This window comes from Mirounga leonina, unplaced genomic scaffold (genome assembly GCF_011800145.1).
Source record: "Mirounga leonina isolate KUSES-001 unplaced genomic scaffold, KU_Mleo_1.0 Mir_125, whole genome shotgun sequence".
NCBI classification, from domain to species: domain Eukaryota; kingdom Metazoa; phylum Chordata; class Mammalia; order Carnivora; family Phocidae; genus Mirounga; species Mirounga leonina.
The window spans coordinates 27,457,618-27,471,680 of NW_023270305.1; the positions used below are offsets into that span (position 1 = coordinate 27,457,618).

At 46.8% G+C, this 14,063-nt stretch overlaps 1 protein-coding gene across 1 annotated transcript in view; it reads left to right on the plus strand.

Moving 5' to 3' along the window:
- Positions 1-972: 972 nt before the first annotated feature.
- The window catches only part of SNRNP200 (small nuclear ribonucleoprotein U5 subunit 200), a 31,157-nt gene continuing 18,066 nt past the window's right edge, over positions 973-14,063 (plus strand). Inside the window, exons 1-14 of the mRNA XM_035001002.1 lie at positions 973-1,124; positions 1,631-1,794; positions 3,576-3,747; positions 4,901-5,093; positions 5,778-5,833; positions 7,619-7,717; positions 8,089-8,241; positions 8,346-8,445; positions 8,595-8,731; positions 9,971-10,054; positions 10,147-10,320; positions 10,610-10,747; positions 10,990-11,145; positions 11,918-12,088. Of these exons, the coding sequence (XP_034856893.1) occupies positions 1,080-1,124; positions 1,631-1,794; positions 3,576-3,747; positions 4,901-5,093; positions 5,778-5,833; positions 7,619-7,717; positions 8,089-8,241; positions 8,346-8,445; positions 8,595-8,731; positions 9,971-10,054; positions 10,147-10,320; positions 10,610-10,747; positions 10,990-11,145; positions 11,918-12,088 (1,842 nt within the window). The 5' untranslated portion in view covers positions 973-1,079. The remainder of the gene's footprint in view (positions 1,125-1,630; positions 1,795-3,575; positions 3,748-4,900; positions 5,094-5,777; positions 5,834-7,618; positions 7,718-8,088; positions 8,242-8,345; positions 8,446-8,594; positions 8,732-9,970; positions 10,055-10,146; positions 10,321-10,609; positions 10,748-10,989; positions 11,146-11,917; positions 12,089-14,063) is intronic.

Here is a 14,063-nt window from a genome sequence, read left to right on the forward strand (position 1 = left end):
TGAGGGTCTCATGTGGCCAGCGTTCTGATTTCTCCATAGATGCTAAAAGTCCAGATTTTCCAAGAACTATCCCAATTTTTAAGTAAGGAGTCAATAGACAGCCAAACAAAATACCCCTGCAGGTCAAATTTGGCCCAGAGACTGCTACAGAGGATGAATTCCTTTGGCTTAATACATATCTTCCCTTTCGTTCCTCTTTCAAAAGCCAACAGGCTCTAAGTGAGGTAACCGCTCAGCTCTGAGTTGCCATTCCATAGGTGAGAACTGGTTGGTTGATTGGGGTGGGAAGGCAGCGGTGCCTCCTGGACCCGGGGCCTTTGCTGCTGAGGAAGAAATTAAGTCACTGCCTTCAGGGAGCTGGTCCTGCCAAGAGGGCAGCTGCCTGGGCTCTGCGAAGGAATGAGACAAGCATTTGGGTGCAAATAGGAGGCCCCGGCCGGCCCAGAACAGGGTCTTGTTGACACGCATGGGTTTTAGGTGAACAGGTGGGAGACAAGAGTTTTCTTTCAATTGTTAAATACAGAATTGAAACCCAAAAGATGATTATCGGTAATTCTCATACACACACTCTTAAATCGCTCGCTGGGTGCTTCCGTTTCCTCAACTGGAAAAGGAGCTAGTTAGCACCCCTCGCCAGCACAGCTCACAGGACGGTGGCCAGAGTCAGGAAGAAATGGGTAGAAAAGCGCTTGGGTTGGGAGAGGGGGCTAAGCAGGCGGACGTTTCGCTACGATGTGAGGGGTCCTGGAAGCAATGCGACGGTGGAAGCCTATCCGCGGTGGGCCTACAGTCGCAGCAGGTGGCCGGAACCCGAGTGGGGGATCCAGGGATTCGCGGACCCGGGGGTCTCGGCCCCGCCCACCCCGCCCAGAAGGCCGCGGGTCCGCTCCGCACTTTCACCGGGACACGCCCCACCCACACTTCCGGCGTGTGACCCGGAAGCGGAAGGGGGCACGTCTCTTGCTCTCTCCTGTGCGTCAATCCTGCGTTGTTGCGGCCGGGCGGGAGCGAGCGGCAACGGCTTTTGGTAGCGTGTGGTGAGGGGAGCGGCGCTCTGAGATCCCCGAGCAGACGCTGCCATGGCGGATGTGACCGCCCGTAGCCTGCAGTACGAGTACAAGGCGGTGCGTGTGGGCTCGCGGAAGGACCCAGGCTAGGGAATCCACTGGGGAGCGGGAGGCGGAGGGAGTTTTAGTCTGAGGGCCTGCAGGTGAACCACGAAAGCGGAGACGAAGTCAGATCCGGGCGAAGGTGGGGGTACACGACGACATGAATAAGCCCACTAGGGTCTAGGGCGGGCGGGATGGGCTAAGAGTTCTGCTAGGAGTGTTTGTTCCCTGTCCCCTCGGCGCCATACCTGCCCCCTTCTGTGTCACCCCCAGCGTGCCAACACTTTTCCCAGGTGTGGGTTATTGCGGGCAGTGTTAGGAGCAAGGATCGTTCAACTGATTTGATCGCCCTTTCCTCATGTGCAGTTGTGTGGCGCTCTTTCATCTTAAGGAAAATCTCTTATTCCGAATGTGCACTTAGTTGCTGCATTTCTTACTATGATATTGTCAAGTCGTATTTCTGTGATACAGGAAGTGGCCCTACTCGTGTCAGAGCTTGAGTAACATTGTGATCTTTTCAGAACTCGAATCTTGTCCTCCAAGCTGACCGCTCTCTCATTGACCGGACCCGCCGGGATGAACCCACGGGAGAGGTGCTGTCCCTGGTTGGGAAGTTGGAGGGCACCCGGATGGGAGATAAGGCTCAACGGACCAAACCACAGATGCAGGAGGAAAGAAGAGCCAAGTGAGTACCAAGGAGAAAATGATTTTTCTTGGGATCCAAAATCCACCTTTCCTTGAGTATTTGAGCAGTGTTTTTGTTGAAATGTTTGGTGCAAGATGAGACATTAGTGGCATTAAAACAACTTAGTGATGGGGCGCCTGGGTGGCTCAGTCGGTTAAGCGTCTGCCTTCGGCTCAGGTCATGATCCCCGGGTCCCGGGATCGAGCCCCGCATCGGGCTCCTTGCTCTGCGGGAAGCCTGCTTCTCCCTCTCCCTCTGCTGTTCCCCCTGCTTGTGTTCCTTCTCTCTCTCTCTCTGTCAAATAAATAAATAAAATCTTTAAAAAAAAAACAAAACAAACAACTTAGTGAAGGTAAAAACAGAACATGAGATTTAAAAGGTTTTTTGGCCTCAATATGTGTATTGAAGTGAGAAATCAACTTTTATAAGGATTTTATTTATTTATTTATTTGGGAGACAAAGCGGGGGTAGGAGCAGAGGGAGAGGGACAGACTCCGTGCTGAGCGAGAGCCAACTCAGGGCTTGATCCCACGACTCTGAGATCATGACCTGAGCAAAAATCAAAAGTCGGACCTTTAACCAACTGAGCTACCCAGGCGCCCTGAGAAAACAACTTTTAGATCTTTTTCTAATGTATATGTTTCTGGCCCATAGAGAGATCTTAATTTTCTCCACAGTATTTTCAAGACCCTCGCTATTCCCTGTCTCATTAACTTTTTCTTCCATTACAAACTTCCCACCCCTACTTCTTTCCTCTGCTGTTGCCCACTTCCTACTTATGTTGGTATAGACTAATATTCAAGCATCCATTGTATGAAAGACAGGTTTTTGTTTTGTTGTTGTTGTTGTTGTTGTTTTTCTTTTTAGAGGATATATTTCAAAACTTAAAAGATCATTGAGGGTGCCTGGGTGGCTCAGTTGGTTAGGCGACTGCCTTCGGCTCAGGTCATGATCCTGGAGTCCCGGGATCGAGTCCCGCATCGGGCTCCCTGCTCGGCGGGGAGTCTGCTTCTCCCTCTGACCCTCCTCCCTCTCATGCTCTCTGTCTCTCAAATAAATAAATAAAATCTTTAAAAAAAAAAAAAAAGATCATTGAACTTTATGTCATCTTTATATTTTGAAATCCCTGATATCTCTGTCTCTTTCTCCTCTCCCATGATGAAGTCTCAAAAATTGGTAGGCCCAGTTTTGGTTAGTTATATTTGTTTTTTTTTTTAAAGATTTTATTTTTAAGTAATTTCTGCAACATGGGGCTTGAACCCACAACGCGAGGATCAAGAGTCGCATGCTCTATCGACTGAGCCAGCCAGGCACCTCTTGATTAGATATATCTGAAATGAGTTAATACATCACTCATTCTCCACTTTGCAGAGTATGGCTTCCTTTCCAGGTTTGTTATAATTTGTTGGTAATCAATGGCAGTAGATTCTTTTGGGGCCTGTTTCTCTGGCTAGAAAAAGAAAATGTGTGTGAGAGGTGGCAAGTCGAAATTCAATTATATAGTGTTGTCACGCCAAGTAAAAAGGGTTGTCCTTTTTCAAATGAATGAGGAGGCTGTCTCATTGCAACGTTTATTGCATCTAGCGAGAGAATAACAAAGGATTCCCTTCCTGTTACTGTGTTCCCATAAAGATGGCCAAGTGGGAATCATTTGCTGAGGTACAGATTCATGTTTTTAAATATTGTGTGTGTCCATGAAGCTGAGGAGAGGAGGGTAAGCTTGATTTAGTTTTGCCTTTTGGGGTGTAGGTTCTGCTTCTTAAACATCATGTGTTCATTAGGCGAAGAAAGCGTGATGAGGACCGACACGACATTAACAAGATGAAGGGTTATACCCTGCTGTCCGAGGGAATCGATGAGATGGTGGGCATCATCTATAAACCCAAGACTAAAGAGACCCGGGAAACCTATGAGGTGCTGCTCAGCTTCATCCAGGCTGCCCTTGGGGACCAGGTGAGGAAGCCAGAGGGTGAAGCTGCATTTTTGGAGAGGGAGAGAGTCACAACTGGGACTTGATATTGTCCCAGCAGAACCTTGTCTGGATTTTCCTGTGTGGGCCATAGCAGTTTGTGGAAGTGTGGCTAGTATTTACTGAGCACTCACTTCATGTGGAATAGTGCTTTACGTGCCTTCTCTCTGTCCTCACATTAGCTCTGTGACTAAGTGCTGTTAATACTCTTTTTCCATTTTACCGGTGACATATGTGGTGCAAAGAATAGTTAAGTAATTTTCCCACGTCACAGAGGTAGTATTTGGCAGGGCCACCCTATGAGCCTGGGTATTTTGTATCCGGAATCCGAGCTTTTGACCATTATACATGTGTGATTAGATTAGGGGCCTTTATGAGTCTCAGAGGCTCTAGTGAGGACGAAGAATTACCAAAAGTTTGGTAGGCTAGAGGAGCACAGAGCAGTGTCTCTGTTGCCTGGAGAAATGCGCCAGACTGTTGTGGAAGCTGGGTCCTACTTCCTGTGACCACCTACCTAATCTTAAAAACACGGTTTTCCTACAGTTGTGGCATTTTTTTAATTAACAGTAATGAAAATGGTCAGAAATGGTATTCAGGTTTTTGGGGCGCCTGGGTGGCTCAGATGGTTAAGCGTCTGCCTTCGGCTCAGGTCATGATCTCAGGGTCCTGGGATCGAGCCCCGCATCGGGCTCCCTGCTCAGCGGGAAGCCTGCTTCTCCCTCTCCCACTCCCCCTGCTTGTGTTCCCTCTCTCACTGTGTCTCTTTCTGTCAAATAAATAAATAAATAAAATATTAAAAAAAAAAAAAAAGAAATGGTATTCAGGTTTTAAAGAAGTGTGGCTCTTCACATCCCATTCTTTTTTTTTTAGATTTTATTTATTTAATTGACAGAGAGAGAGACAGCGTGAGAGGGAACACAAGCAGGGGGAGTGGGAGAGGGAGAAGCAGGCTTCCGGCCAAGCAGGGACCCTGATGCGGGGCTTGATCCCAGTATCCTGGGATCATGACCTGAGCCGAAGGCAGACACTTAAGGACTGAGCCCCCCAGGCGCCCCTTCACATCCCATTCTTACATAAAGCTGGCAAGTGATGTTCTGTGTCTCGTTCTAAAAATTTTTCTTTTCTTTTGGCCACCAGCCACGTGATATCCTTTGTGGGGCAGCTGATGAAGTTCTAGCTGTCCTAAAGAATGAAAAGCTTCGGGACAAGGAAAGAAGAAAGGAGATTGACCTGTTGTTGGGTCAGACAGATGATACCAGATACCATGTGCTAGTGAACTTGGGCAAAAAGATCACAGACTATGGTGGAGACAAGGAAATCCAGAATATGGGTAACAGCTCTTTATGTCCATATCATATTAAGTGGTTGCTTTTGACCTCTAAACTTGAGTTTCAAGTCTCAGTCATTAAAACCTCTGAATGTGTCCATGAGTTCCCGTAACCTGTTTGGTGTCTGAGGAGTTGTGATCCATGAATCAGAGTTCCTAGATTACAGCAACTATTACTTAGTCTTAAGACCTTTTATATAGAACCTGGGGGAAAACTTGGGCAGAGCCTGTGTGGGGGTGGGTTGGGGGGTGCTCAGGTGGTTCAGCACACAGCGCAGGGCCGTGTCCAGGGTTGGCGGGTTGGAGATGGCCTCACGGGTGGCTCTCTTATGTTAAGTGTCTTTGTGGGTCCTGAGACCATAGATATATGCTGAGGATGGGCAAGGCAGGTAGTTGGGGAGGAATTAGCTCCATAGTGCCTCATTTCCCTAATTCACTGTTGTCTTTTTCTTTCTTTTCTTTTTTTTAAGATTTTATTTATTTATTTGACAGAGACATAGCGAGAGAGGGAACACAAGCAGGGGGAGTGGGAGAGGGAGAAGCAGGCTTCCCGCGGAGCAGGGAGCCCGATGCGGGGCTCGATCCCGGAACCCTGGGATCATGACCTGAGCCGAAGGCAGACACTTAATGACTGAGCCACCCAGGTGCCCCTCACTGTTGTCTTTTTCCAATCCCTTATTGTTGCAGATGACAACATTGATGAGACATACGGTGTGAATGTTCAGTTTGAGTCTGATGAGGAGGTGAGTGATAAAGTAAACGGACCCAGTCTCTTCTTGTTTTTTGAAATTGTTAAGGTGAGCGGACCACTTCTGGTATAAAGAAGCTCCCTAGCTTAAGCCGGATAAATTTTATGGTGTTGTATGGGTGTCAACCTTGGGCATAAATGTTATTTTGCTAAAAATTTGCTATGGTTATCTTTAGGGATTTATAAAGTAAATTTACACTTACAAATGTAAACATATAATAATTTAAAACAAACCAAATAGATTAGTAGAAAGAAGGACAGAAATACAGCGTTTGCCGTCAGTGAGGGTGTACACCACTCTGTTTTATTCCATTTTAATCTTATGGTGAGAATTTTCCACTTCTCACTACTGTGTCCTGCTGCCAGTTGCAAAAGCATGCATGTTGGCCCAAGAGCATGGGCATGTTAACATGTACATGGTTGTCTAAATTGCAGCAGCCACTGAGATTTACCACCTAGTCCGAATTCTTGAATATAACTAAATAGGAACAAATGGGACACTTGAAAAAATTTTCAGAGTTGCCTTAGCGTTCTCAGTGGGCGAGTTTGGCTCAGGTAAAGTGCCGGCCTCGAAATCTCATACACTAAGTAAGACAGGAAGTAGGGGTAGCGCAAGAGAGTCAAAGGAAAGAGCCCCCAGCTGGGAGCCACGAGATCTGAATTTTGGTCCTGTATGTCGGGCAGGCCATTTTGCTTGTTCCTCCATCTGCTGAATAAGATGCCTAAAGTAGATGACTGCTAAGCTGCTTCCTGCGGTGTAGTTAATAGGATTTTTTTTTAAGATTTATTTATTTATTTTTTAGAGAGAGGGAGAGACAGCACGAGTGGGAGGGCAGAGGGAGAGGGAGAGAGAATGTCAAGCAGACTCCATGCTGAGTGCAGAGCCCGACATGGGGCTTGATCCCAGGACCCTCGAGATCATGACCAGAGCCGAAACCAAGAGTTGGATGGCTAGCCGACTGCACTACCCAGGCGCCCCGATGGGATTTTATTTGAGTTTCTTTTTACGTAGTCTCTACACCCAACGTGGGGCTCGAATTCACAACCCTGAGATCAAGAGTTGCATACTCTGCCCCCTGAGCCAGCCATGTGCTCTGTTTGTTGCTATTTGAAATCATAAAATCCTATTAACTAGGGATGCCTGGCTGGTTCAGTCGGTAGAGTATGTGACTTGATTTCAGGGTTGTAAGTTTGAAACCCACGTTGGGTGCAGATTACTTAAAAAAAAAAAATGGCAACAAACCATAGAAGAGTGCTTTGCTTGTAGCATTCATTCGTCAAATGCTTACTAATTACCTGTTTGTAGCATGATCCTATGCTAAGTATTGAGTGCTTACAGTGTGAGAGAGTGTGAATAAAGACAGTGGAGAGCAAGCTAAGTGGTCTCTACATCTCTGGATCACCATGTGTTTTCCCAAGCATAGTTTCTGTATCGTTCTTCCCTCCTGTTAGCTGATAGTTCTATTTTTTCATTTATTGATTGTGCATATACGAGAGAGACTGTGATCCAGTTGGTTGCCATTGTGGCAGCCTAAGGGAAGAAGCAGAAGAGAGAGTAGAAGCATCTAATGAATCCTTGCCAAGTGGACTTAGAGTAATGAGATCATTCAATTACATTTACTCTGGAATAAGGCTGACCGTGGCTCCAGGAAGCTGTTGGTTTCCCCCCAGAGCCATTGTTCCAGTCATGGAGCTAATTTTAAGGGACTCAAGGGAGAGGATCTGTGGTGATGTTAGGATCTCCTCCAAATCATGAATTGGGGTTGGGCTGTTTCTGTAGGAAGGTGATGAAGATGTGTATGGGGAGGTTCGAGAAGAGGCATCTGATGATGACATGGAAGGGGACGAGGCTGTAGTGCGTTGCACCCTTTCAGCTAATGTAAGTACAGTTTGTTCTTGCCTGTTGCTGCAAGGCTAGGGGATTTCTGGGTGTAGCATTTGTTTCTTGTATGTAGGTCCTGTTATTTAACTTACCAAGCTGGCCTTTTATAGGAGCCATAATAAACTTTTAATGTCTTGATTTTCTTAAGATTTCAGTCACTCATTCTCCTTCCCAAGGGCATGTGTTGATGAAATGTTAGTTTGGTGTGCTCCTGAATTCAGTATAACAGGGTTTTTTTTAAAATTCTGGGAAGTCCTCAAAGGCTGGTAGGCTCTGGGTGGCAAGGAGAACTTTATTGCAGGATGATGAGAAAGCAGTTGGGCCAGACGGAAACACGGCATGAGCTAACTGCCTGGTTATTTCTGTAGCTTGTAGCCTCGGGGGAACTGATGAGTTCCAAAAAGAAGGATTTGCACCCTCGGGATATTGATGCATTTTGGCTACAGAGGCAGCTCAGTCGCTTCTATGATGATGCCATTGTGTCACAGAAGAAGGCAGATGAAGTGTTGGAGATCTTGAAGGTACAGCCAAGATGTTTGTTTTCATTGTATGTATCTTAGCAGATGGGACAGTGGAGGAAGCAGATGGCTGTGTCCTTAATCATGGCGTTACCTTCTCTCTGCAGACAGCCAGTGATGATCGGGAATGTGAGAACCAGCTGGTTCTGCTCCTTGGTTTCAACACGTTCGATTTTATTAAAGTGTTGCGACAGCACAGGATGATGAGTGAGTATATAGTGGTCCTTTCTGGAGTGTATGCATGGCATGTGTGTGTGTGTGATGGAGACTCAGCTTCGGCGCCTGTTTTGGTTAACTTGCTTTCTATCCCAACCCTCTCCTTCTTACCTTCCCTTTCGTCCTTTTCCTGTTGGCAGTTCTATACTGTACCTTACTGGCCAGTGCACAGAGTGAAGCAGAAAAGGAAAGGATCATGGGAAAGATGGAAGCTGATCCAGAACTCTCCAAGTTCCTCTACCAGCTCCACGAGACTGAAAAGGAGGATCTGATCCGGGTAAGGCCTGGGTTGGTTTATCTGTCTGATTCCCAAGCTAGAGTGTTTGCTTTGGAAAAGAGACATCAGTTAGAATATTGTAGCTTAGGGGTGCCTGGGTGGCTCAGTTGGTTAAGTGTCCGACTCTTGATTTCCTCTCAGGCCATGCTTGCTCTTCAGGGTCGTGAGCTCGAGCCCTGCTTTGGGCTCTAAGCTGAGTGTGGAGCCTGCTTGGGATTCTCTCTCCCTCTGCCCCTCCCACTCATGTGCGCACTCTCTCTCTCCCTCTTAAAAAAAATTGTAGTGTAAAGCTGAATTCCTCTTAGAAGAGGGGGTTGAGGGATGCCTGGGTGGCTCAGTTGGTTGGATATCTGCCTTTGGCTCAGGTCATGATCCCAGTGTCCTGGGATCGAGCCCTCAGTTGGGCTCTCCACTCAATGGGGAGTCTGCTTCTCCTGCCCCTCCCCCTCCTTGTGCACTCTCTCTCTCTGAGCGTGCTCTCTCTCTCTGAGTGCCCTCTCTCTCAAATAAATAAATAAAATCTTAAAAAAAGGGGGGTTGAAGTAGTAAAGTATTTCTCTGAATTCTTTGAGCTTTGTCACTGGTACAGATAGAATTAATGCATTCACACTGGTGTGGTCAAGAGACTGCTGGCCTGCTGCTGTCTTCACCAGCACTGTGGGCCCTTGACAGTTGACACAGTAAATCATGGCATCTACTGAAAATGCAGGGATAGAGCACATGTTGGCTGAACATAGAACCCACACTTCTACCCTTAGGGTTAGCCTTGATGCTGAATTGTTAAACATTTACTTTTGAAATTCCTGTGCTATGCATTGTCTTTTTTTTTTTTTTTTTTTAAGAGGAAAGTTTATTTTTTAGAAGATTTTATTTATTAATGAGAGTGCATGTGCACGGGCATGAGTGGGGGAGGGAGAGAGACAAGCAGACTCCCCGCTGAGTGGAGAGCTCGATGAGGGGCTCGATCCCAGCACCCCGAGACCACAACCTGAGCTGAAGTCAGATGTTTAACCAACTGAGCCACTCAGACATAACCTGCATTGTCCCTTTAAAGCTGTTTACTTGCTTCCATCATTCTGGCGGTCCCCGTGGTAAGTGTCTGAACATAAAGGGCCGTCTTTCTGTTTTGGGACTTACTGGTCAGCATCTGTGAATCAAGCTTAGCTAAGCAGGGACTGAAAGGGACCAGAACCTACAATGGTGATGAATTGTTATTTTTTGTGCCTTTCCCCATTATAGGAGGAAAGGTCCCGGAGAGAGCGAGTGCGTCAGTCCCGGATGGACACAGACTTGGAAACCATGGATCTGGACCAGGGTGGAGAGGTAAGTCTCAAGGTCATTTCCAAGGTGGTGCTGGATGGGAAACTCATTTGTTCACCTTGCTCACTTTGGGTTTTTGTTTTTCATACTCCCAGGCACTGGCTCCACGGCAGGTTCTGGACTTGGAGGACCTGGTTTTTACCCAGGGGAGCCACTTCATGGCCAATAAACGTTGTCAGCTTCCTGATGGGTCCTTCCGTCGCCAGCGCAAGGGCTATGAAGAGGTGCATGTGCCTGCTCTGAAGCCCAAGCCCTTCGGTTCAGAAGAAGTGAGTGAATTGCTTTTCTCAGTTTTCTTCAGTTTCCACCTCTCTTCCAGCTTGGATTTCAGCCCATTGGCCAAAATGTGGCCTTGTCTCATCGATAGTTTATCCCTCATGTGGGAGCTGCTTCAGAGGTCCCCTGTTTTGATTGTGAGCCCTGGGACAGTAGTGAATCTCCTTCAGTGGAGAGTTATGGGAGGGGGGGTGGGCAGGAAGTACGGTCCTGGCCATCCCACAGAAACGGCCTGCACGAGGGTGCTGCCAGTGGGACGTGAATGGCGTTTCTTTCTTCCAGCAACTGCTTCCAGTGGAGAAGCTGCCGAAGTATGCCCAGGCTGGATTTGAGGGCTTCAAAACACTGAACCGGATCCAGAGTAAACTCTACCGTGCCGCTCTGGAGACAGATGAGAATCTGCTGCTTTGCGCCCCTACGGTAAGAACTGCCCTGACTGCTCAGCCCTTGTGCGGAGTGCTGGCTGTTTTTGGTGGCAGGATTGTTCATCTTCACCCATATTCCATCCCCCCCAACCCCTGCCCCGAGTTCGTTCTTTTCTGATGAAAGAGTTATTAAATGGTCAGATACAACTCCCAGGACATGCTCTCGTGTCTGTTTTGGTGATAAGCCTGTGGAAGTGAGGGCAGGTGAACAGACCTCATCCTTGACCTCCGTTTTAGGGTGCGGGTAAGACCAACGTGGCCCTGATGTGTATGCTCCGAGAGATCGGGAAACACATTAACATGGATGGCACTATCAACGTGGATGACTTCAAGATTATCTACATCGCTCCCATGAGATCTTTGGTACAGGAGATGGTGGGCAGTTTTGGAAAGGTAAGGAAGTAGAAAGGTATTGTGAATGGGTCTAGGGTGCACTGCTTGTATTAGGCCATCCCTGGAATGCCTCCTAGGGTATTGTTCTTCCACTTCAACGTGGAGCATGACCCAAGTTCAGAGTGTTTCTGAAGCAAGAATATCCTGGATCTATCTTGGACTTTTGCACGGATTTAGCATCTTTTTTTTAATTCTCTCCGTAGCAGTTTTCTGTAGTTATCATTTACATTATTGAAGAACTTAAGAAACACTTGCGGGGGGCATGGTTGATAGTAGATCTAGTGGTGTGTTGTTTTTTTTTTTTTTTAAGATTTTTTAAATTTATTTGACATAGAGATAGTAAGAGCAGGAACACAAGCAAGGGGAGTGGGAGAGGGAGAAACAGGCTTTCTGCCGAGCAGAGCAGGGAGTCCGATGCGGGGCTCGATCCCAGGACCCTGGGATCGTGACCTGAGCCGAAGGCAGACGCTTAACGACTGAGCCACCCAGGCGCCCCAACCTAGTACTGTTTTATTCCAGGTCCTGTTATCTACAAGTTTCCATTTTCCCCTCTTGTCTGCAGACGCCCCAGAGATCCTTTGTCTGCTTCATTTGCCTAAGTGTAAACTTGATTTGTTTTACATGTATGTGTTTGTAGGATGGATCTAATTCATTTGACTATTTCCCTGTTGGGTTGATACCTCCTGCCAGTACCCTCTTCTCAGACTTCCCAAAGTGTGGTGGCAGGGCCCCCTAGAAGCAGTTTTACCTGATGTGCCTCCCCTCCACCTAGCGCCTGGCCACCTATGGCATCACTGTTGCGGAACTGACTGGTGACCACCAGCTGTGCAAGGAGGAGATCAGTGCCACTCAGATCATCGTCTGCACCCCCGAGAAGTGGGACATCATTACCCGCAAGGGTGGGGAGCGCACCTACACCCAGCTCGTGCGGCTCATCATTTTGGTGAGCAGGGAGTACTTGGGGACATAGAGACCAGGCCTGGTTGAGGAGGGTTTGCTGGGAGGTTTTTTTTTTTTTAAGATTTATTTATTTGAGAGAGCAAGCAAGTGAGCCGGGGTGGTGGGAGGCAGGGACAAGGGGGAGAGAGAATCTCAAGCAGACTGCCCACTGAGTGCAAAGCTCGCCACGGGGTTGGATCTCATGACTCTGAGCCAAAATCAAGAGTCAGACGCTTAACCGACTGAGCCACCCAGGTGCCCTGGGTTTGCTGGGTTTTAACACTGACCATTTCTTCAGTGCTTTCCTCTAGTCACTAGCCTGTATGATGACAGTTGTCAGCATGCTGTTACCATTAAATGAGAATCTGCACCTAACAAGCATTTCTGAGAAGGTGCATGGTGTTTGCCATGTTGTTATTCATGTCTTTTTTTGAACATAATTTTTTTTTTTTGAATAAATGTAAACAGACATAACTGATTGTGTCTTCCCAGGATATTAAAGGGCTTTATAAATAAATAATCCATTGTCAGAGGGAATGAGTAAGGAGTCAGGATATTGTGTTCCATATACACAGAAGCACCAAGGAAAAAATGACTAAGTCAGAGTGTAGTTTCTCTAAGTTGTCCGGGAGAGCAGAAGGAGGCCTCGTGTGCTGATTTTCAATATCATAGAGCAGGGGTTGGCCAGCTGTGGCTACTGGTTTTGGAATACAGCCGTACCCATTTATTTACGTGTGGTTTACAGCTGCTTTTGTGCTGCAGGGACAGAATCAAGTACAGCGGACTCTTGAACAGCATGGGCTTGAACCGCATGGGTCCATTTATATGTTGATTTTTTAAAAAATAAATACAGTACAGTACTGTGTGTTTTTCCTTATACTTTTTTTTTTTTTTAAAGATTTTATTTATTTATTTGACAGAGAGAGATACAGCGAGAGAAGGAACACAAGCAGGGGGAGTGGGAGAGGGAGAAGCAGGCTTCCCGCTGAGCAGGGAGCCCGATGCGGGGCTCGATCCCAGGACCCTGGGATCATGACCTGAGCCGAAGGCAGATGCTTAACGACTGAGCCACCCAGGCGCCCCTCCTTATACTTTTAATAACCTTTTTTTAATGTATTTTATTGTAAGAATACAGCATATAACACATGTATGAAATACATGTTAGTCAACCATTTATGTTGTAGTAAGACTTCTGGTAAAGAGTAGGCTATTTGTAGTTAAATTTTGGGGGAATCAAGGTTACAAGTAGATTCTCAACTGTGTGGGGCACCCCTAGCCTGTGTTGTACAAGGGTCAGTTTTGTTTGTAGCAGAGACTGTATGGTCCACAAGCCTAAAACACTGATTGTCCAGCCCTTTATGAAGTTTGCCAACCCCTGCTTTAGAGCCTTGCTAGTCAGAGTCGTTATAAGTGCAGAGTCCCTGGCCCCATCCCGCACCTACTGAAATATAATTTTTTTTTTCAGATTTTATTTATTTATTGAGAGTGAGCGTGAGCTGGGGGAGGGGCAGACGGAGAGGGGGAGAGAGAGAATCTCAAACAGACTCTGTGCTAAGCATGGAGCCCGATGTGGAGCTTGATCTCGGGCTCGATCTCCTGACCCTGAGCTCATGACCTGAGCGGAAATTAAGAGTTGGGCACTTGACTAAGCTACCCAGGTGCCCCATGATCTGCTTTTCAGTAAGATCCCCTGCTGCATGCTGAAATTCAGGTAGCACTGCTTTAGGCTATGAGAACTCGACCTTTGATTCATGATATCTTTTGCAAGTACAAAGTAGTAAGGATGACTGCGCAGAGGTGAAGCCTTATTGGATATAAATGTGGTCTGCTCAGAATCTTCATTTTCAGTAAAAAAATTTATCTTTGAGTGAAGTTTTGAACTCCGTTACCTAAAGTATCAGATTTTCTTGCCATAAAGCATGTTTTACTAAACTAGCAACGTAGCTCAGTGGTCACAGCACGGTAATTTCTGGAGTATT